This window comes from Euprymna scolopes, chromosome 26 (genome assembly GCF_053919585.1).
Source record: "Euprymna scolopes isolate OS-2025 chromosome 26, ASM5391958v1, whole genome shotgun sequence".
NCBI classification, from domain to species: domain Eukaryota; kingdom Metazoa; phylum Mollusca; class Cephalopoda; order Sepiida; family Sepiolidae; genus Euprymna; species Euprymna scolopes.
The window spans coordinates 96,909,598-96,934,590 of NC_136507.1; the positions used below are offsets into that span (position 1 = coordinate 96,909,598).

At 33.2% G+C, this 24,993-nt stretch overlaps 1 protein-coding gene across 1 annotated transcript in view; it reads left to right on the top strand.

Annotated features, from left to right (window-relative positions):
• LOC145248295 (trafficking protein particle complex subunit 10-like) overlaps positions 1 to 24,993 on the top strand; it is a 94,738-nt gene that overhangs the window by 61,411 nt on the left and 8,334 nt on the right. The window contains exons 14-19 of the mRNA XM_080110173.1: positions 1 to 223; positions 7,865 to 8,012; positions 14,001 to 14,230; positions 15,437 to 15,537; positions 16,698 to 16,827; positions 21,317 to 21,484. The exon at positions 1 to 223 is cut by the window's left edge and continues 289 nt beyond it. Coding sequence (XP_079966299.1) covers positions 1 to 223; positions 7,865 to 8,012; positions 14,001 to 14,230; positions 15,437 to 15,537; positions 16,698 to 16,827; positions 21,317 to 21,484 — 1,000 coding nt within the window. The remainder of the gene's footprint in view (positions 224 to 7,864; positions 8,013 to 14,000; positions 14,231 to 15,436; positions 15,538 to 16,697; positions 16,828 to 21,316; positions 21,485 to 24,993) is intronic.

Consider the following 24,993-nt stretch of genomic DNA (forward strand, 5'->3'; position numbering starts at 1 on the left):
TTCACAGATCAATGTTACGGAGCATATGGAAATAAAACCGGATAAAACGGTTACGAGCAGCATCATCTGTCCCAACAGTCACGAATTACTCAAGAGAGTCGAGAATACCCCTGGTCCTCTCTCTGATAATATAATTAAATTAAATTACAAGACGTCGTTAACGCTTGAGAATGTCACGTTGAAGCCAGGTTTGAATTTGGTGACACTTAAATATCAAGTCGGGGTAAGTGGTTCAATTTTTTTGCAACTGAATAGTTATTTAAGAATTTCTATTTGTGACCTTAGCGTCTTTGAAACAATCGTAAATCAGACCATTGTTGAGTTTGAATTCTTGGAACTGTAATAAATAATGTTAGGAATTTATTTATCACTATATATACATATATATATATATATATATATATATAGTCTAAAGAAGAAATTCTTGGAGTCAAAAAAAAACAAACTAAATTTAACCTATCTCAGACTTATCAGCTACATAATCAGACTTCTAAAAGTTTATAATTACAAAAGAAAATTCAACTATATATGGATGAAAAAAAAAAGCCTTAACTAAAATTGTTAAATAGAAATAGTCTTATGGCTTGCATAAGTCAACTTTTCAAAAGTCTACTATTATAAAAGAGAATTCAAGTATATAAGGATGAAAAAAATAAACCTTAACTAAAATTGTTAAATAGAAAATAGGTATCCTCAGCTGCCTATTACATAGCTGTTTCGGAGATTTAAAAACAGGACAGCTGTAAAATACATATGTTACAGCTGTAAAATACATATGTTACAGCTGTAAAATACATATATGTTACAGCTGTAACATATATGTTGGGACAATCAATCAGAATCGGAAAAAGTGTGCTGATGCCAAAAACGATTCTTTTAATTGTCATTTTTATTTGATTTTGCTTAAAATGAGGTGCCACAGGACTTATGAAGAAGAACCTGAAGTCCTACCTAACTAATATTCCTGGTGAACCAAGTGCAAAAGAGATTCAGACAATCGCACTTAAGGGAACAGCGAGGATACTAAAAAGAGCTCTCGGTTGGTTTCAATAAAAAAGCGGGGCAATGTTGGCAGCTGGTTTGGCTGCCCCATACCCAGCATTACCATCTTCAAAGGAAGAAAAAAAAAGTAGTAATAATAAAATATTGATTTTAAGCTACCAGTAAAACTAAAATCTATAGAACCACCCCCACCGATGTATTTTTACGTTTGAGAAAATATCTCTGCATTTAATGTGTATTTTTACAGTAATTGGAAAAAAATAACAACTCTATTGCTAAATATTTAGAGATTTATAAAGAATCGGAATCAGTAATTGCAACAGAATTGGGAATTTAGTACAGAATTGGTAATTGTATCAGAATCGGGAAAATATTGGAATAGTTTCATTATAACGAATAATATTATGACTGTATAAAGGTAAATAACAACGAAAATATGATCATCAAAGGTCAGTGCATTTATTGAAATAGTTGTAAAACTTGTGAAAATACGTTTATATTGATGATTCTGGATTATGTATGTGGCATGTAGCATATGGTAAGTTTTAAAAAACAAAAAACCTTCCACAATTGTGAAGCAAACTGTCCTACTGGTATAAGAATAATAAAAACCCTATTTGCAAAGAACTATATATATATATATATATATATATATATATATCTCAGTAAAGGAACGAAACAATTGTATGCTTGTGTAGTAAATAAAACTTGACCATTACCTTTTTGTGATGAACATAAAAATGAGGGTCTGTTCCCAGTAAAGTGATATATATATGTGTGTGTATTTTTTTTTTTTTTTTTTTTTTTTTTTTTACAAAGGCATCACCACATTATCAAGGCCCAGAGGCCACTCAAGGATAAGGGTTAAAGAGTGTACAGTAGAAGTTGGTCAATATAGTAATCATTAGTAATGAAAATTTGGTAAATTTAATAACTTATATGGAACGGCTCATCAAGAACTTATTTACTTTAGACTTGAACAAAACCATATTGTAGTCAGCCGGAAAGCAGGAAAACGGAAGACAATTCCACAGGCGTGCAGTTCTAAGAAAGAAGCTTTGTTCATGGAATCTACGTTTAGGTTTAGGCACAGATAAAGAGTGGGGGAAATTATTGATAGTGTTTACAGCTAGACGAGTGTTTCTTGTGAAAGTTTGGCGAGGGGGGACCATAGATTGAAGCTCAGTTGAACACTTTCCATGAAAATAACGATACATCAGAGACAAACTCGCAACATCTCTTCTGTGAGATAGAGGTTGCAAGGAGGAGAAAAGGACATCTCCTACGAGGCTACGAAGTCTATTTTGAACTCTATCAAGGCAGGACAAGTTCTTTCTAGCAGCTCCTGCCCAGATGTGGCAACAGTATTCCATCCTTGGACGTACCTGGCTCTTATATAGATAGAGAATAGCATCAGCAGTGAGATATCTACTGGATCGATAGAAAGATCCCACCATTTTTCCAGCGGCCTTGGCAACAGATTTGATATACGTGTTCCATTTAAGATCAGGAGTAATGGTCAAGCCCAGAAGCTTGTCAAAACTTGAGGCCTCCTGAAGACGAGAGCCATTCATTTCAATTGATGACAAATGTGGATTAGAATGTTGATGATGTAAAGAGAGAAGCTTGGTTTTAGATGCATTAAAAGTAACCAGCCACTCCTTTCCCCATTGTACTACGTGCTCAAGATCAGAGGAGAGAGAATTGGAGAGAACTTGCTCGTTTACTGTCTTAGATGTGGTACCATAAATGGTAGTGTCGTCAGCATAAATGTCTACAAATGATGTAAGGATATGATTTGGAAGATCATTAATGTAGATCAGGAAAAGAGTTGGGCCCAGGATGGATCCCTGAGGGACACCGGCATTAATATTGTGAGCTTCTGATTTTTGCCCCTCAACTACTACTCTTATGAATCTATCAGAAAGAAATGATTTAATAATTGAGAAGACTTTTCCAGCTATACCATAGCTAGCGATCTTATGAAGTAAACCTTTATGCCATACCCTATCAAAGGCTTTAGATATGTCAAGAGCAATTGCCCTAGAAAGATTGCCACCGTCGAGAGATTTGCTAATCCTATGCGATATAACTGTAAGGACATCTGCTGTAGATCTAGCAGAACGGAAACCATATTGAGTGTCACTAAGAAGGTTATTTTTGTTGAGATGTTTGATTACTTCTGTATTTAATACAGATTCTAGCAACTTACTCATGACGCACAGGAGACTTATTGGCCTGTACTGAGAGGGGGATGAGCGATCACCTGAATTCTTAAATACAGGGCATACTGATGAGATTTTTCAGGGAGATGGGAAACTATTCTCCTTAAGACAACGTTTAAACAGTTTTGTAAGTATGGGCGCTAGTTCAGGTTGAAGTTTTTTGAGTACTATAATTGGAATACCATCAGGGCCAGTTGCTTTACTGGAATCAAGGTTTTTGATTAGCTTGGCAACATCACGTACAGATATACGTATATCACATAGCGTGTTTTCTGATACAAGAGGAAATATTGGGGGTTGGCGGTCTTGGTCGCAAAGGGTAGAATTAGCTGCAAAGTTCTTGACAAAGAGTTTGGCTTTGTCTGATGCTGACGAGATTACCTCAGATCCATTGATAATAGTTGGGATGGAGCACACGCTTCTGTTCAGGATTCTGTTTGCTATTTGCCAAAACTGGTGGGAACCAAGCCGCTGCTCAGCTACTTTGGACTTAACAGATTGAGCATACAACTCTCTTGCGTTCCTTATTACTTTCTTACAATGGTTGCTGGCAGTCCTGAAAACGGCTTTAGTTTCCATACATCTATTACGTTTGAAGCAGTGGAAAAAGTGATTTCTGTGCGCAATGGCAGCAGCACATTCTGGAGAGAACCATGGCTGGCTGTTAGGTTTTTGCTGAAACTTTTTAGAGGGTATGAAATGGTCAATACCTACAATTAACCATTCAGTTAGGTCTAATACTATAGAGGACACATCCTTTTTAAACATGGAATGCAGAGGTAGATCAGATATAAATGTACGGAAGCTATCCCAGTCAGCCTTAGTGTATCGATATACTGTACGATGAAGAGGTACGTCTGGGGACTTATTACATTTCATTTTTATCTTAATTGATACAACAGAGTGGTCGGAAGATCCAAGAGGCGACAGAACAGAAACTGAACATAGTGTATATATGTGTGTGTATATATATATATATATATATATATATATATATATATATATATGGTGGCTTCCTCCAGTCTTAACAGACTATGTAAGGATGCCTGCGCATGGAAATTTTGTGGCAAGAGTTGCGTAATTCCCAACCACACCTCGTGAATCAACATTGTTAAAGTGGCAAGTGGAGGCTCAAAACAACTGGAAACAATGCTGAGATAAGCGGAGAGCACGTACAGCGCCTAGAATTCTCTCTAGGTTCAACATTGCTGTGTTGTGTTGTTACCATTTCTTTTTTCTTGATTTACGTCATTCTCTTGTTCTTTTCAGTTATGCTGCTGCTACTCTCTTCTCCTCCTCCCACTCAACTTCTCGTCTCACTCATCTTTCCACCATCTAAAACATTCAATATGCAAACAAGCAAGATTATCAGTTTTAGTATTATATAAATTTGTGCACGATTTTGAATAAGTGACTAATGATGTTAATAACAAAAAGGTTGTAAATTGATGAATGATTGTCTTAATGATAAAACGTAAGAGACAAACAGATCAACTTATCTAATATATAACCTCAAACCAGACTTTTTTTGCTGATGTAAATATGCTAAATCGCTTTTATCCTGCAAGATTTATATATTACTCTGAATAACTAATAACTAGGGCTATGACAACCGGATATTCTTATTATTGTTTTGACTTTCGAGTATATATCAGACAGTTAATCAACCAAGAACCACATCACTCTATATAAAAGCATATAAGATATCAACCAATACACACTCGAGAGTCAAAAAAATGAAAAGAATATTCTGTTGTCATAGCCCTACTAATAACTAACTGGTATTTGGAATCACTTCTATCAAAAACAAATTGACATTTTATTTTTGTAGGAGGAGTTTTTTTCCTTAAGAAAATTGTACTCCTCCCACCACTCATTAACAATCAGAATATTTTAGTAATGGACATTTTTGTTAAATATTAATATTGAAGAAACATCCATTGCTAAATTTGCAGATTAATCCAATCTAGCAGAACACATGGAAATTCCACAGTAGTTCAAACTTTTTAAAACACATATAAAATGAAAAAAATAAATAAATAAAACAAATAACAAACGTTTAACAAACTCTCTTTAACCTTTTAAAGCTAAAAAGAATTGATTAAAAAAATTTAGTTTTTTTTCAATGAAAATTCAACACACAACACATTTTGTTTTTTCGTTTTTTTTTTTTTTAATAATTTTTTATAATTATAAAACAACAGATGTCAATTCACTTGCACATTTTTTTTTAATTCTAAAAAGAAACTATAATAAATAAAAATAGTCTCCTCTTAACATGATATTTTTTTTAATTATAAAATAAAAAAGCCACTTTGAAACTGTAAACAGACAGCCATGTTTTTTTTTTTTTTTTTTTAATTTTTGGAGAAAAATGATTTTAATGATTTTTAACTGATAAAGAGCAACTATAAATGGAGATAATTTGTTTCTCATTCATTAATGTTTGCGATGATGCTTTTTGTTTTTTTTTTGTGACACTGGATGTAGGAACCAGTAAATTAGATTTCATTTATTTAATTTAGTAAATTTAGATGGCGTCCAGGGAAGGGATTAGGTCCTGAGACATGATTGTTAAAATAATGTTGTTTTAATCTTTATGTATAAAATGATTGGATGTAAATAGCTTACCAAACATTGGACAAATGGTTTTATTTCTTTTACAAGTTAATGCAGTATGCTTTCTGGTTCTGAATTTTTGCAATGAGGATTTATTATTTGTGATCTTTGGATTCTTTGGACTACTGTTCTCATCTTGAGTGTAATTTTCTCAACATTTCAATTACTGTAACTCTTAACTTTCTTCTGGTGTATCTTGTTGAACTCTGGAATCTGCACAAAATTTCGAACAGAACCTTTTATTTAATCCACAGGGGTATCATGCTCTTGTTCTGTCAGCCATGACTGGAACAAAGTTCTAAGTAATTTGCAGTTGTATTTCGGGTGTTGCATGCATGGAGTATTGAACCTTCAACTCCCAAAAGAGTATGAATTACAAATGAATTTTACCACTGCGCTATGGTTCTTTTCATATGACAGAAAGAAAAAGGTCTGAGGTCACATCAACCGAAACATTGTGAAAATAACACTCAAGATGAGAAAAGTGAAAAAAATCCAAATAATACGCGGTTATGTGCAACAAAATACATTTCGAGTTGATTAATGAATTTGTGTTTTATTTTTTTTAAGTGCGTATATAACATGGTTGTTACGTTTCAAACATAGTGCGTGTATAACATGGTTGTTACGTTTCAAACATAGTGCGTGTATAACATGGTTGTTACGTTTCAAACATAGTGCGTGTATAACATGGTTGTTACGTTTCAAACATAGTGCGTGTATAACATGGTTGTTACGTTTCAAACATAGTGCGTATATAACATGGTTGTTACATTTCAAACATAATGCGTATATAACATGGTTGTTACGTTTAAAACATAATGCGTATATAACATGGTTGTTACATTTCAAACATAATGCGTATATAACATGGTTGTTACGTTTCAAACATAGTGCGTATATAACATGGTTGTTGCATTTCAAGCATAGTGCGTATATAACATGGTTGTTACTTTTCAAACAGTGCATATATAACATGGTTGTTACGTTTCAAACATAGTGTGTATATAACATGGTTGTTACGTTTCAAACATTTATTTGTGGTTCTTCGAAAATAATGCGTCTCATTATCTTTCGAAAATCATTTTGCACATTTTACAACGCTCGGCCATATAACATCTGCTTTTATAAAAGTCTCTCTCCCTGCCCCCCTGATGCTGACCATAGCCAAAGTTTTGTCACCCTTGATTTCACACGTCCATTTTCCCTGGTACGCATGTTGCTTTTACCTCTCTACCACGTGCTGTCCTTTTTTCTTTTTCTCTTTCTTCTTCCATGCTCCTTTGTCCCATGATGTCAGCAAGTGCACACTTGCTTAATTTGCATATGTGCTAAGACGGTGGCTGCTGCTGCTAATATTTTTGCTAGTCAGCTATCCTATGGCTGCTGCTGATGATTTTCTCACGTGTGTCATATGTGCTGTCTTACACGTATCTGGAGGGCAAGGGGCACACAAAATAAACCATCACATTCTTCATTAAACATCTGTTTACTAAATGAGTCGTGGATTGTGAAATTAAAGATTAAAACTCTTTTCATTCGATTATTCATTGAATTATTCTTTTTTAAAGAAATAGGATCTTAAAAGACTTTTTGTCTATTAAAAACATTTTAAAGTTGTGGCTCGTTGAAGTAGAATGAGTGCTTTATGCCAAACTTAAGTAATCCCTAATTAATCTATTAATCTCTTCCTGTGCATCGAACGAATACTATAATACTTAATTCGCTTCACCTTATCATAACAAAGGTTTATACAAAATTTCACCCAGATCGGCCCAGTAGCTTCTAAAAAAGTGAGAGTAATTGTGGTATTGTGGTGACTGCTAATCTCTATTAACTCCTGTGTAATAAATGAATACCATAATAGTTTCTGAGAAAAGTCAGACAGAGAAATATAATACAGATTGTTTGAAGTTGTGAAACAAAAATAAAAATAACAACTCCCAGGCATTACCATGTATATACATCCGGTTTATAATAGATTTAAACAAAGCATTTTTTTTTTTTTCTGGTTCCAGAATTGCAAGAAAGGATTTTATAAAATGGGCCAGTTGTGCATCAAGATGAAACAAATGGAATTTATCCGTCATAATGTAGCAAACGACGTTTTCATTGAGATCTTTTGCCAACAACCTTTTATTGAAATTGCACCAAGTTCAAAGTTTGGTAAGTAATTTGTAAGTTGAATATTACGAAAATTTCCCCTTTCCAATAGCATTGCAAGCGTATGCTGTATCTTTGTGGACATCGGCAATATTACATACCTAATGTGCTTCAACAAGTCATATCTTTTTTATTTGTGGGTCAATTTTTAAAAGAATTACATTGATGGAAAGAGACTAGAATAAGTATTCCAATGATGTTAATTTATTTTTCTTTTATGCATTCAATATTTTTATGCTCCAAGTTAAAAATGAAGAAAACGGTAAAAAATGATGACAGCAAAAAGGGAAACTGTTTTTTCAATGTTTATATTTCATACGTTACGTTTGGATACACATGCACGGGGTCAAATTTTATTGTATATAGCTGAAATTTTATAGGTGGTATAAGCATAGAAATCCATCTCTACTGGACTTTGATTTATATTTTTACGACTACAGGAAGCAAAGTTATGACCAAGCAAAGTTGACAAAGAATATTTCACAATTGATAAGATAAATTGGTATATATCTTCCATTTTTATATAGATAATAGTTTCAAAATTATTTTCATTTATAATATGTAAATATTTGATAATTATTGTGTGGAAATTTCTTTAAAATGTCATCTTTTATAGAAATTACAGAATATAGAATTTAACAGGAAAACGACTCTATGCGCTAATGCGCTGACCAGTGCCGAATTGCTTACGGTCAGCGTATTAATGAGTTTCATTTGTATTATCTTAAAAATAGAAAACTGTTTTTTCTACTTTCAAAACGAAAGCAGAAAAAAGTTTCATTTTTTATTCTGAGTTCATTTTAAAAAATTTTAGAAGTTTTTCAAATTTGATTTCCAAACTAAACTAAGCCAAAACTATTTTGTTGTTTTTAACGCTTTTAGTACAATGTATTTTTAACGCTTTTTTTTTGTTTTTTTTTTAACGCTTTTAGTACAATAGTATTTTGTATAATTTTTTATTTTTAACTCATTGTCAAGAACATTTTTTTTTTGAGTCTTTTAAAACAAAACCGTTTTTTTTTTTAACTGAGGATAGCTAAATAATGACAATGATAATAATCAGGCAGTTTAATAAAGAATTACATTGTGATACATTGTGTAAATTTTTACCTTGTTTCCACCTTAACATTTTTCTTTAAAATGACTATCTTTTAAGGTTTTTGGGTATGCTGAAAACGAATATCGCATCTGAATTTTCCTTAAATAAGTAGCTTTCCGGATATTAAACAATGTCATTTCTTATGTTGTTGCTGGTGACCATCTTGGTACGCATGTTTGCGCATAGTTTCTTAAGTTTGTGTTTGCACGCTCAAAGATGGCCACCAGCGATAACATAAGAAATGACATTGCTTAATATTCAGAAAACTACTTATTTGCAGAAAATTTAAATGTGGTATTCGTTTTCAGCATACCCTAAAACCTATAAAAGTAATCATTTTAAATGTTAAGGTGGAAACAAAGTAAACAAAATTACTGTTTTCTTTCTTTCTTTACATTGTTGAATTTTCAGTAAAACAACAGAATAAAATTGGCAAAAAATTACCATCAACTGGTGGATATATAGTTGTTGCTTATCAGGATTCCTGGTATCCTGGTACTGTGAAAGCTACATCAAGGATTCATGTAGAGTACGATTTATGGTTACATCTTAGAAAATAGGGGCATATTTTGGGCCAGATAGAGGATTTACAAAATTCAAAATTGGACTGGGCCCAAAATGCATAAGTTCTGGTCGACTGTGGGAATTTCCATCGTTTACAGAAATCCAAAATCTATGTGAAAAATTTTCTTCAATTTATTTCTGAGATTAATTCATATCTGCTCAATTTTTTCTTTTCTTTAAGGGGAGTAGTAAATATCAGCCATGAATGCTCTTTAGGCATTCAATGGCTACACCCAGATTAAGCTCTCCTTTGGTGAGGAGGCAGGAAAATGCCTATTCTCAATAAAGCTATATTTAAATACCACTATAATACTTAGTTTTGTTCATGAATAGACATCCACTGTATGATACCATGCACCAGTTTATAAAAAATTGAAATTTGTACATCTGAATTTATAATTCATGGCTTATGGTAAAGAGATACATCAAATTTGACTGCATAATCAGAAAGAGCATACAATTTTACATAAGAGTGCCAAGTTTCATGAGAATAGCTTGAAAAATAAATAAATGGTGGCGAAATTACCGAATTTCTTGAAATGTTGAAGTCTGTAATTTAACCCACTTTTTCTAAAGAAAAATGTCCAAGGAAAAGCCTAAATTTTGGCACTTAAACTTCTAACTTTTGAACTACTAATGGTATTTGCATAATTCAAACGGTTTGAAGCATCTTTTACATAGCTCTTTTTCATGTAAGTTGATAAAATAACAATTATCTAAAAAGAAAAAATCAACTTGTAATGCTACTTTGAAACAATTCACACATTCCATTTTCTTTGGCCACAAATGTAATGTTTTAAAAATGCTTCTTGTACAGAATTTTCCTTATATTAAAAACAGAACAAAAATAAAGAAAAATCTGTATGATGTATGTACCCGTGATGAAACGAAAATATTAGGTTGAGAAGGTTGTTTTTTTTTAATTTTGATTTCAAATGATGTATTTTCAAATAAATTTTTGCTATAATACCTTTACTTTATATATCATTTTAAAAGAATTGTCTTCTTTTCAGAACGTTGAATACAAGATGGAAAAGAAAGCAAATTCATACAATTTTCTTATTTCAATTCAAGCTAGGCCAAAAAGCTGTGCTCACAATATCAACAAAGCATTTGGCTCAGGAATCATTACTGAATGCACAGCACAATGATGGTTTAAGAAATTTCATGGTGGCAATCAGTCTTGAAGATGAAGAGTGTAGTGGGCGGCCATTGGATGTTGATAACAATCAATTAAGAGCCTTAGTTAAAGCTAATCCACGCACAAGTGTTCCAGAATTTGCTTCTGAATTAGACATAACATATACAATGATTTCCAACCATTTGAGAGAGATTGGTTGGGCAAAAAAAAATCTTGATAAATGGGTGCTTCGCAAATTGAACAACAACCAAAAGAAACGCTGTTATGGAGTGTCATCTTCCCTTTTATGCAACATGAACAACCCATTTCTCGACCGGGTTGTGACTTGCGATGAAAAGTGAATTCTTTACTGGTTATGCTCAGCTCAATGGTTAGATGCCGATGAAGCTCTACGACACTCCCCAAAGCCAGAGTTGCACCAAAAGAAGGGCATGCTAACTGTTTGATGCTCTTCGACCGGTCTCATCGATTAGTTTTTTGAATGCAGGCGAAACCATTACAGCAGAAAAGTACTGTTAACAAATGGATGAAATGCATCAGAAACTTCGACAACAACACCCAGCATTAGTCAACAGAAAAGGCCCAATTCTCCTCAACGAGAATGCCTGACCGCACGTTGCTAAACCAATCCTGTAGAAGTTGAACGAATTGGGTTACGAACTCTGCCTCATCCGCCACACCCTCCAGACTTCTCACCTACCACTTTTTCAAGCATTTCAACAACTTTTTGTGTGAGAAACGCTTCAAAAACTTAAGCAATATCAAAAACACCTTCAGCGACTCCATCGTTATCAAAGTGCAAGATTTTTACATTACTGGCATAAATACACTTGTTTTTCGTTGACAAAAATGTGTTGATTCTGATGGTGCTTATTTCGATCAATAAATTTTAGTCTGAGCCGAGATATGTTCATCTGAGATTAAAAGTTAAAATCCACAATAACTTTCTTGTCAACCTGATATCATATTTCAAAAAATCACATAAATTGATCAAGTAATTTTATTTTTAAATTAAAAAATCAAATTCTATGGAGTGACTCTCTTGCCTGCTATTTTGAAAAAAAATTTCAAGAAACAAAGGGATATACCTCAACAATTCATATGTACTCATAACAAAACAAAAATATACTATTCCAAAAATCATGTAAATTGATCAAGTATTTGTTTTTATAAAGAAAATCAAATTTTATGAGTAACAGAAAAGCAGCTGTCTTGTCTGCCATTTTGGAAACAAGCTATAAAAGAAAAAGGAACTAATTCAAACTTGCAAGATTTATGTTGTAATGCCTACGAATTCCCATTAATTACTTAAAAATGATTTTTTTTTTCAAAATAAAACTACTTGATCAATTTGTGATTTTTTTAATATTTTCGTTTCATCATGTGTTCTTTGTTATAATAGCAAAATCCGACAGTCAAAAAATTGTATTTTTATTTAAAAAATACAATGCCAACTACTCATCAATTTCAACTAAAAGTAATGTTATCTACTTATGCTCTGGAATATTACATAAAACAAGTTTCACCAAGTTTTCTTGTAATATGCGACATAAGCACAAGGGAAATAACTCATTTCTCCCGAATTCTAAATTTTTGAAAATTTTTAGAAATTAATTACCTCCCCTGCTACTATGCGCTCTATTCCGTTTATTCGGTAAACAGAACTTGCAAATATTTTCAAAAACTATTTTCTTTAATAATTTTCTACCTGATCGTTTTTCGTAGTTTTTGGATATTTTCATTGCTGAGACATAATAATTAAGTAGATACCATTGGCTTTACTTGATTTAATACTTCGAATTTTGCTATTATAATGAAAAAACAGATTTTTCTTTATTTTTGTTTTTGATTCTGAAAAAAAAAAAAATGCAAAGAAAAAAAAAATTTACTTAGAGTTACATTTTAAGATTCAAATATTGATTTTTCATGTAAAACCGATTCTCCAGCATGTTAAAGTTTTGGTACATTTTTTATAGATCCGTTTCGTTATGCAGAAATAATCCGTTATTATGTCAATACCGGTTCTTTTTGTGCATATACTCTATCAGCAAAATTAGGAAGATAAAAATGTATGACAATATAATATTGCATTATATATGCTCTGTTATTATATTCAACATACATTGAGCTTTTAAGCAAAAAGGATTGGTGGACACAAAGAGTGAAATATAAGTAGAAAAAATATTTTACCAAAAAAAAATCATAAAGTAAGCCAATTCAACGCAGATTTAAAAAAAAATAAACAGTCATTTATTTGTTTATAAATCAAACTTTTTGACGTAATCACATCTTCATGAGGATAGCCACAGTTTCTTTTTTGGATTTTTTTTTTCATCTTTTTTTTCTTCATGGTATGATGCTGATTTGGGCATTTAAAAATCACCGTTGATTAACACTGCATGTTTTTGTTTTTTTTCTTAGTGGCAACATTCCATGAGGGAGAAAAAGAATGAAAAAAAAAAAACCAAAAAATAAATGTCACATTGACCCAAGTAAAATGTGCACATGGTTCTATCTAAAGAAATACTGCAGTGTAATTTATTATTTTCTCTGTCATTTTAATGATAATTTTTGGGTTTGTATTACTGTACACATAGATTCGAAAAAGTTGTCAAAAAACAAATATATAACAAATAAATGTTATCAAAGGCAAGATAAGTTACTTTTCTGCCAAACTGGATATTTTTTTGTGTTTTTATTCAATGTAACATATTTAATCAGCTCGAAAAACATAGTGTTTACCGATGTATTTGAAAATTCAAGATGGCGTCTCACACCCTCTTTTACACCGTAAGTTTGGAAAAAGGTGTTATAAATAAAAAACTATACAAAATACTATTAAAAACCCGCCAAATATATGTCAACCTATGTCACGGTAACATATATTGAGCGAGTTTTTAACAGTATTTTATCCGATTTTTATTTATAACATCTTTTCCCAAACTTACCGTGTTAAAGAGAGAATCAGACGCCATCTTCAATGTTCCAATACATCGGTAAACACTGTATGGTTTTCGAGCTGAATAAACATGTTACATTGAATAAAAGCACGAAAAATATATCCAGTTTGGTAGAAAAGTAACTTATCTTGCCTTTGATAACATTTATTTGTTATATATTTGTTTTTTGACAATTTTTTCGAATCTATGTGTACAGTAATACAAACCCTAATTTTTTTCTCTTTAAGGTCGATTGGTATCTGGCATTCGACAAGAAGTAGAAGTATCTTTTCATAACAGTAACATTGCAATACCTGCTGACAGCATTCTGAAAGTGACCGCTTCCGATGGCATCTCGGCCAGCTATGGCGATGCAAAAAAAGCCGAAATTTCCCTTCCAGCCACTCCAGCAAATGATATTTCCAAATTTAAACTATTTTTACAACATGTTTTAAAAAAAGACCAAGTTGAAGGAACTGTAAGTATTTTAAGTTCATATATATATGAGGAATTTTCCAAAAGTAATGCCTCTTATCTTTTTTATTCCGCCTAAATAGATCAGAGGGGATTGCAAATTGCATTGTTATGATGACTGAACTTATGCATTTATGACCTGGAAGTTTCATCTCTCTGTTGCAGATACTGACGGTGTGAGACTTTAAGAAAGCTATCCCTGCCATGGATGTGCATCAGAAGCTACCCCTGCCATGGATGTGCATCAGAAGCATAGATGTGTCATTGAATTACTGGTGGAAGTACATTGAGAATGCTGGTGACACTCTATAAAAATAAATTCTGGAACACAAAAGGTTGCTTGTTTTAATGATAACACTCCCGTCTTTATAGCTCTTCAACTTTTTGAGTTAAAAAAAAAAAAAAAATAGGAGGTTTTATTTTTGAAATGATACTCGTATGACAAAGCGCACTCCAGACGCCCACGCACAGCCATTGTTCATCGCTGGACAAAAGTGCATCAAGAATGGTGGTGACTATATAGAAAAATAAATTCTGGAGCGCAAAAGTTTGCTCGTTTTAATGGTACCACTCTTATCTTCTTAAATCTTCAACATTTTGAGTTAAAAAAAAAAAAAGGTTTTACTTTTGGAACGACCCTCATATATATACTAGATGATCCGTGACTCGTTATGTCAATATTTCTCTTATTACATAATAAATAATTTCTTTATTTAGACATTGTCTGGATGAGCTGGGAATGAAGAATTTGTTCACTATAGTGTTACAATTTCTCTATCCTGTTTGTTTCATTGACTGATTTTTGGATTGTTTTACTTAAAAGAAAATGTATACATTCAGTATCCCAAGAATTCATTCATTCTTTCAATGTGGTTATACCATCCCAGTCTCCTGTTTTTCATATATCTTCCTATACTGTCGAGATTTAATCTTCTCTGAGGTCATCAGATCTAAGCCTATCATTAAGATTCACATTACACATCCATTTTATCATTTTCATATCATTTCTATCCATGCAGTGCCCTAGTGCTACCAGGTAAGTGTGTCTGAAGATAGTGGTTTCCTGACCTAAAATACACCAAACATTAATGTTATTTGTTTCTTTTTCCTTTGTAAAACTCAATCATGTTCTGTTTTATTTATATAGATAACTTTCCAACTGTTCACACTTTTCGCAAATGTTTATTTTTATTTTGTCGATTCTTTTCAGGTGACTTTTGAAGGTGACTTTTTACACTCGCCAATCGAATGTCAAGTTGTTTTTGATCCCCCGCTCTCATTTTCACATCGTCTTTATTCCTGTAGAGAAAGGTATGTAGTCTTAAGACATTAACCAAAACAAGAACAACGTTTGAAACTATCGTCTTGATTATTCTCTTCTCTGACATCAGAGTAAATCATTTTCGAATAAATTTATACAAATTTTATTGAAATCAGATGATGACCGATTTTATTTTTTATATAGCAGAGTAATTCTAATTTCATTATTTGCTTCAAAATAAAAACATTTTTTGGTTATTACCCAGAATTCCTTCCGTATTTAAAAAAAAAAAAAAAAAAAAAGAATCTGTGTGATGTATGTACTTGTGATTAAACAAAAATATCATATTCCAAAAATCACATAAATTGCTCAAGTAGTTTTTTTTTTTTTTTTTTAATGACTTTTAAGCCATTAATAGGAATTCGTAGACATAACATAAATTTTGCAAGGTTAAATTGAGTTAATTCGTCTATTTTTTTTTTTTTCTTAGCTTGTTTGCAAAATGACGGACAAGATAGCCGCTATATATATTATTTAGTTGGAATTCAGTATTGTTTATTTATTTATTGCAAACTGTTATCCTCATCTTTTATTAGTTGTTGTTTCACGTTTCGGCCAACTATTCCTCTGGCCTTCGTCAGATAATAAACGTAGAGTTATAAGATCAAAAAATCCAACCTTGATCGGCCTTCGGGCCTGTGGCACAATAGATAAAGACATTGAATCTTTACAGTTCCAGGTGAGAATTGTCTGAAGATAGCGGTTTCAATCTTACCCAAAGCTGGCCAGAGGCTTACTTGACCAAAACATGGTGAGACGGCAACTATGGATGGCAGTAATTGCTGAGAATGCAGTTAGGAAATTCAGAGTTCCTGTTACGGTCACCATCTGATGAAGGCCAGAGGAATAGTTGGTTGAGACGTTATGAAACAACAACTAATAAAGATGAGGATAATAGTTTGCAATAAATAAATTAATAAGATAGCTGCTCTTCTGTTACATATAAAATTTAATTTTCTTTATAAAAATAAAACTATCTAATCAATTTACATGATTTTTGGAATAGTATATTTTTGTTTCATCATGGGTATGTACATCATACAGATTTTTCTTTTAATTTCATTTTTTTTTAATATGAGAGAATTCTGGACAAGAACCTATTTTTGTTTGTTTTTTTATTAGCCATAATTTTTTTCATTTTATTTTCCAGGAAATACATCCAAGTCGAGGTGAAAGGTAGTAATCGCATTCCGTTGTCCGTGTCCGATCCACAATTGAGAGCCATTGAAAACAACGACGTAGAATTCATCCCACTTGTACCTGCCAACAACAAGTGGCAGGTACGTTGCTGTTTCTTAATTACACAAACTTTTTTCTTTTTTTTTTTTAATATTTATTTATTTATTTGCAGACTGTTATCCTCATCTTTATAGTTGTTGTTTCACAATGTTTCAGCCAACTCTCTGGCCTTCATCAGATGGTTACCTGAAACAGGATAGAAATGCTGAGTCTCTTAACTGTATCCTCAGTAATTACTGCCTTCCATAGTTGTTGTTTTCTCACCACGTTTTTGGCCAATTAATCTTCTGGCTGGCTATCAGTAGGATTAAAACCTATTTTCAGACAATGCTCACTTGGAACCATAGAGATTCGACACCTGTATCCACTGCGCCACGGGCCCCGAAATGAAACAACAACTATGAAGATGAGGATAAGTCTGCAAATGTGTGTGTGTGTATATGAGTATATATATATATATATATATATATATAAGTGAACGTGTCTGTGTGTGTGTACATATTCCAATGCAATAACTCTGTCAATTTTCAGTCTACAGACTCGAAATTTGATATACAGGGTACTGAGATTTGGGAAAATCTTTGTTATCCATTTTCGGCCAGAAATTTGGCTGTTAAGGGGTCAAAGTTCAACGATTTGACCTTTGAGAACTCTACCAAACTCCTCCGACAATTTTTGGTCTAAACACTTGAAATTTTAGATATAGGTTCCTTGGACATGGATCTAACTTAATATAGCAATACATATGAAAAAAATTGAAATAGCTTGAAATATTTCAATATTGGTATGCATAGAAAGAGCTTGATGAGCTAAGAAAGAATCTTTTTAAATTTTTAAAATCTGATTTAAATTAAGGGAGTTATGACTATTTTTGTGCCTCACACGTTTGGATATTTTTCCCTCTTTATATGCGTTTCGTCACATTTTTTACACTACTTTTTCAGTAAAAATGTCATATCTTTGTTAAAACACAAGACTAAGAAATGAAATTTACCATATAAGTGTATTTTTGTACAAGGAATCAGAATATGTAACTGAAAATCTCCCAAAGTTTATGGTTTCCAAATAATCTGCAGTAAATGTGCATAAATATGCAGCAATTCCTTAAAAATGCCATGTATCCATAAACAGAAAAGAAGTTGGAGAACTCAAAGTTGAATTGTAATGTGCTTTATGTACAAAAAACTTAAATCTAAACATAAGACCATTTAAAAATGAATATATTGCAATATTTCTTTGGTATTATTGTAGATTAACACCTTCTGTTTAACCCCACTCAACTCCTTCTGACCACCCCTCCAAAATGTGATTCTACCTTTTTAGGAAATTATGTATAAAATGCCATGAAAAACTTTAATGAAAGATAAACAAATTATTTTAGAATTGAATGTAAAATAATTTCCTATTACAGGTCATTCTAGCATTTTAGGGCAGTTAACTGTTTTTTTTTCTATGGGAAAATATGCATGCTTTTTTTTTTTTTTAAGATGATTATGTGTAGTTTTAAGAGGGTTTCTATGCAATGAGAATATGGGGAGGGTTGCCATTCGGACTTTGAATTAATTGTAGGGCTAAGGAAAATTATGTGTGAACATACTGAAAACTTGACAGAGACAAAGCTAACAAAAACAATATTAGAGGGGGGAGCGGTTAGTTTCACAAAAATTTAATGTAAAATAATTCATCATTTCCTGGCCATTCTAGCATTTTAGGACAGTTAACCAATTTATTTTTATGTGTATTTTTCTTTAAGGAAGGATCTATTTTTTGTTTTTTTGTTTTAGATGCTTGTATGTGGCTTACAGAGGTATTTTGTTGGGGGGGGGGCTTGCCACTCGAACTTAGTGTTATTGTTAGGGTTAAAGAGTGTTTTAGGAGGAGACTTGCCACACATAATTTGTATTAGAGGTGAAGTTAAGAGAGCTTTTTTTCAAAGAGAGCGTTCAAAAATTTGTTGACTTCTATTTTCGAGGTTGAAGGTGTTAATTCCATAGGCCGTTTATACTACGCTGGAGCAGGTTGTAAAAATATCTTTCGCTTAATAAGTAGAAAAAAAAAATAACGAAATAAAAAGCTTCCTAATTGTAGTTTGATGTGTTTTCTAACTGCTTTTAAAATTTCAAGAATATTGATATAGATTTTGAGGGTTTGTATTACTATACACATAGATTCGAAAAAGTTGTCAAAAAAAACAAATATATAACAAATAAATGTTATCAAAAGCAAGTTACTTTTCTACCTAACTGGATAATTTTTTAGTGTTTTTATTTAATGTAACATGTTTATTCAGCTTGAAAACAGTGTTTACCGATGTTTTGGAAAATTTAAAATGGCGCCCGGCCGCCCGACTCTCTTGAAACGGTAAGTTTGGGGAAAAGAGTTAAAAATAAAAAAGTAGACAAAATACTGCTAGAAACTCGCTCAATATATGTTACCGTGATGTAGGCTGACATATATTCGGTGAGTTTTTAACAGTATTTTGTATAGTTTTTTTTATTTTTAACTCCTTTTCTCAAACTTACCGTGTCAAAGAGAGTCGGGCCGGGCGCTATTTTTAATTTTCCAATACATCGGTAAACACTGTATGTTTTTCGAGCTGAATAAACATGTTACATTGAATAAAAACACAAAAAATATATCCAGTTTGGTAGAAAAGTAACTTATCTTGCCTTTGATAACATTTATTTGTTATATATTTGTTTTTTGAAAACTTTTTCGAATCTATGTATAAACGAGATTTTGATACTTATTTTGATTTTGAAAAAAAAACATTTGTGGCTGTTCGCAGTAAAACATTGTTTTAATTCATTGTTCAAAACTAATTTAAAGAATAAAAGTGCATGCAAGCTATATATCTACAAAAGTTTTTGTTTTTTTAACCATGTTTTTAAATTTGACGAGCAATGTGAGAAATTGCAACAGATTCATAATGCCGAATTGGTTGGGATTGTTGTTATTATACATTCTGAAAACCAAATAGTTCTAAACTAATGTTATTCTGATAACAAAATAGCTCTTATAAAGCATAAGAACATTTATATTCATATTTTCATGTTTTTCTTAATTCGTTCTTGAATAAAAATTAAAGAACGCGTGTTGTTTACACTGTGCTGTGCTATGGCTGATTCTACAGGCTGGAGCTGCTGCTGCTTCTAGTAATACTAACTTCATTTGACCAAATTCGAGAAATAGAAACAATTTATTTTTCGGGTAGGTCCTTTTAAATTATCAATTACCGCGGTACTACTCAATACTTTTAATTGATAAAGATAGTAAAAAGATTGATTTACTTACTACTGGGTGTCCGAAGAATTTTTTTTTCAAAATGTTCAATACTCGTCATATTAAAGTCTTATTTTTAACACGACAAAAAAAGAAATGGTCAAAAATATTTCGGACACTTGACAGTATTAAAATTAACACCTCTTCTAATTAGTTCCCAAATTTCATGACGAAATTCTTCATACAATCACGGTACGGACCTTTAGAAAACAGGAGGGGTCATTACAAAACCTTACCGAAAACGCCATTTTATGATGTTCACATTTTTATCACTTTATTTGCTTAAAACTCTTAAAATATATAATGTACATTCATATTCATTAATTCATTTGAAAGTATATTCATTTCCGAACAAAACAGTAGTAATTTGAAGACTTGAAGTGCTTTGGTTTAAAAAATATGGCTATTTTAGTAGAACTACCTTGAAATCTGTGATTATCCAAAGCGTTTTTTCGTCCGTGTGTATTACTACTTAATAACTTGGTTTGAGCCCAAAGCAATAAATGTTAAGGGGTCATAATAGGGGTCGAATTTAAAAAACTTGACGGCTTTTTCTTTTTTTTTTTTTTTTGCTCAACATACACCTCCAAATACCCGGGCAATGACGGGCTGAAATGCTAGTATATCTATAAAAGTGAAAGTGTCTGTCTGTCCCTACACAAATTTAAGTCTACGGACTCAAATTTGTCAATTTTAAGTCTACGGACTCAAATTTTGATATACAGGGTACTGAGATTTAGGAAAATCTTTGTAATCAGTTTTCGACCAGAAATTTGGCTGTTAAGGAGTCAAAGTTCAATGATTTGACCTTTGAGAACTCTACCAAACTCCTCCGCCAATTTTGGGTCTAAACACTTGAAATTTTAGATATTGGTTGCTTGGACATGGATCTAACTTAATAACTTGATTTGAGCCCAAAACAAATGTTAAGGGGTCATAATAGGGGTCAAAGTTAAAAAAAAAAATAACAGTTTTTTTTTTTTTTGTTTTTGTTTTTTGCTCAACATGCACCTCCAAACATTGAGATGAGTATTATTTATTAATTTATTTATTTATTGTGGACTTGTAGGAGATTCACAGTGAACAATGAAATTTCTATTCTGTTGTCTTGTAGGAGATTCACAGTGGACAATGAAATTTCTATTCTGTTGTCTTGTAGGAGATTCACAGTGGACAATGAAATTTCTATTCTGTTGTCTTGTAGAGATTCACAGTGGACAGTGAAATTTCTATTCTGTTGTCTTGTAGGAAATTCACAGTGAACAATCAACGTGTTTCATGTGGCAACTACGAAGCAATGCCGTTCCAATGCCATCTTCCCTTGATCTCATTTTCACTGTCACGTATCGGACGATGATTGATGAAGACGATCTCTGTAGATTATCCATTTACAACATTCATATGATCAATTTACAGGTAAGAAATAACGATTCAGACTATTGTTCTCATCTTGAGTGTTATTTTAACCTTTCCATCTATGTAACCACCTTCTTCAGATGTAGCTTGTTGAACTCGGGAATCTGCTTGAAAACAGAACTTTTTACTTAATCCATGGGGGTAGCATGCTCTTGTTCCATCAGCTATAACTGGGTAAATGTCCTAAGTAATTCGCAGTTGTATTTTGAGTGTCATCCCGTAATGAAGATCGAACCTTCAACCTCCAGAAGAGTGTCACTTACAACTGAATTTCACAAAGTACTTTATCCACTATGCCACAATAAGATATACTTAAAAGTCGGAGGTTACATCGACCGAAACGTTGTGAAAATAACACACAGGATGAGAACAGTAATCTGAAGAATCCAAATAATGTACTCAGGAATTTGTACAGAATTTCAAACGGAACCCTTTATTTAATACATGGAGTTAACATGTTCTCGTTCCATCAGCCATGATTTGGTAGAAGCCTGGAGTAATTTGTAATTTTGAATATTGCCTGCACTGAAGATTGAACCTTTAATCTCCAGGAGAGTGTAAATTACAACCGTCCTGTATACGATACTCCATGGCTGACTGGGATAGCTTCCGTACATTTATATCTGATCTACCTCTGCATTCCATGTTTAAAAAAGATGTGTCCTCTATAGTATCAGACCTGACCGAATGGTTAATTGTAGGCATAGACCGATTCATACCATCAAAAATATTCCAACAAAAACCTACCAGCCAGCCATGGTTCTCCCCAGAATGTGCTGCTGACATCGCGCACAGAAATCACTTATTCCATAGCTACCAACATAATAGATGCACTGAGACTAAAGCTGCTTTCAGGACTGCCAGCAACCACTGTAAAAGAGTAATAAAAAATGCAAGAGAGCTATATGCCCAGTCTGTTAAATTCAAAGTAGCTGATCAGCGGCTTGGTTCCCACCAGTTTTGGCAAATAACAAATAGGATCCTGAACAGAAGTGTGCGTTCTATCCCAACCATTATCAACGAATGAGAGGTCATCTTGTCAGCTTCAGACAAGGCCAAATTATTTGCCAAGAACTTTGCAGCTAATTCTACCCTATGCGATGAAGGCCATATTTCCTCCTATAATACAGAACACGCTACGTAACATACAAATATATGTGCATGAGGTCGCCAAGCTAATCAAGAACCTTAATTCCAGTAAAGCTACTGGGCCTGACAGCATCGCAATTATAGTGTTAAAAAAGCTTCAACCAGAACTTGCTCCCATACTTATGAAACTGTTTAAACGTTGCCTTAAGGATAAGTGCTTTCCAACACCCTGGAAAACCTCATCAGTATGCCCTGTATTTAAGAACTCAGGTGATAAGTCATCTCCCTCTCAGTACAGACCAATAAGTCTCCTGTGTGTCATGAGTAAGTTGCTGGAATCCATATTAAATAGAGAAATAGTCAACCACCTCAGCAGAAATAACCTTAGTGACACGCAATATGGTTTCCGTTCTGCAAGATCTACCGCAGATTTGCTAACGGTTATATCTCATAGGATTAGTGAATCTCTTGACAAAGGCTTCCTTTTCAGGTCAATTGCTCTTGACATATCAAAGGCCTTCGACAAGGTATGGCATAAAGGCCTACTTCACAAGATCTCCAGCTACGGTATAACTGGAAATATTCTCTCTATCATTAAATCATTTCTCTCTGATAGGCTCATAAGAGTAGTGGTTGATGGACAAAAATCAGAGGCCTGCAGTATTAATGCTGGAGTCCCTCAAGGGTCCCTGGTGCTACCAGATCAGGCTGACTATTGGCTTCCTGAGACGAAAAGCACCTACATCGATTTTCTGTTTTTGTTTTCTATTTCACCTTTTGTAAAACTTAATTATGTTCTGCAAAAATAAAAACAAAAACAACAGCCCCCATTCCCCCCTTCCACTCTTTTCTTTTTCTATCCTTACTACCCAACCCCGTCGGTGGGGCATAAGAATACACCGACTGCCCTCCTGCAGAGAGTAAAAACCTCTCAATGGAGCCACCTGTTGGCCATGGGTGGCGACCCGTAATGCCTAGGAAAGGGATCCTGGTGGCTGAGTAATTGATACCTAGGGAAAACAAAGGTATCAGTGGCAACACTCCACTTTGGCCTCGTACTGGGCCAGATGGGCGGTTGGACGGGCCCGATCCAATCAATCGGCTGGTCACGTCAAGCTCTAAACCTGACTAACATAACAAGAAAATCCACTTGCACTCCCCACCTTTTTACAATAAACAGATTTAGAAAGCGGTGGCTCATGGGTCAATCGACTCGCTGGACAAATGGACTTTTCACGGCTGAAAAACAAATATTCTTACTAAAAAGAGGCTTTTGAAAAAAATCTTTAGTAAAAATGGACGAACTACAGGTGCTTAGGTCCACCAACGAGACGAGTATACCTCCCGTGTATCCCTGTTGCTGTTGGGGCGAATGGGTTCCTCCCCAACACCTCCCAAATAGGGCTCCGAGGTGGGTGGGGAACACGAGAGAAGAAAAATTACGAACTACAAAAATGGCCCACTATAAGCCTCAAAAAAGAAGTCATTCAGAAGTTTCTGATCTGACTAGCTCAGACTCAGAAACTGAAATAAACAAACAAACCTTCCCGAGATTTTTTGTAATAGAAACAATTGAAGGAGAACAAATAACAAAAATGTCTCCCTTCAAAATAGAAAGAATACTATCAAAAGGAATCAAACCAAAAACTGTAAAAAAACAAAAAATGGCACACTGTTAATCGAAATAACAAACCAGAAACAAGCAATTGAAATTTACAAATGGAAACTTTTCGATGATCGAAAAATAAAAACCTACCCCCACAGAACATTGAACACTAGCAAAGGTGTAATCAGGTGCCCCGAACTAGCCCTGTGCCCCTTAGAAGAAGCAAAAAATAATCTTAAAAATCAAAACGTTATTGATATCAAAAGAATTCAGATAAAAACAAGATCCGGCGAAATCATAGACACAAACACTTACATATTAACATTTGATACTCCTCAAATACCTAACAACATAAAAATAGGATACAAAAAAATAAACACTGAAATTTACATACCAAGCCCATTCAGGTGTTACAATTGTCATCGATACGGGCACCATAAAGATCGATGTACACGACCACCAACTTGCATGAGATGTGGAGACAAAGAAACACATACTGATTGTCAAAATGCACCAAAATGCGTCAATTGCCATCAAAATCATAGCGCAAACTCAAAAGAATGCGAAAAATGGAAAAAAGAAAAAGAAACTCTCAGAATAAGATACACAAAAAACGTAAGTTTCCAAGAAGCCCATAAACTAGCAGAAAACACAAAATACTCTGAGATAACAAAAAGAAATACACAGCCTAACTCTGAACCAAATAATACAACAAAAACAAATCCCTCAAACACCCAAATTGAAATATTCATGAAATTACTCAATGAAATGAGAGAACTAATAGAAAACTTCAAAAAAACTATGAAACAAACCA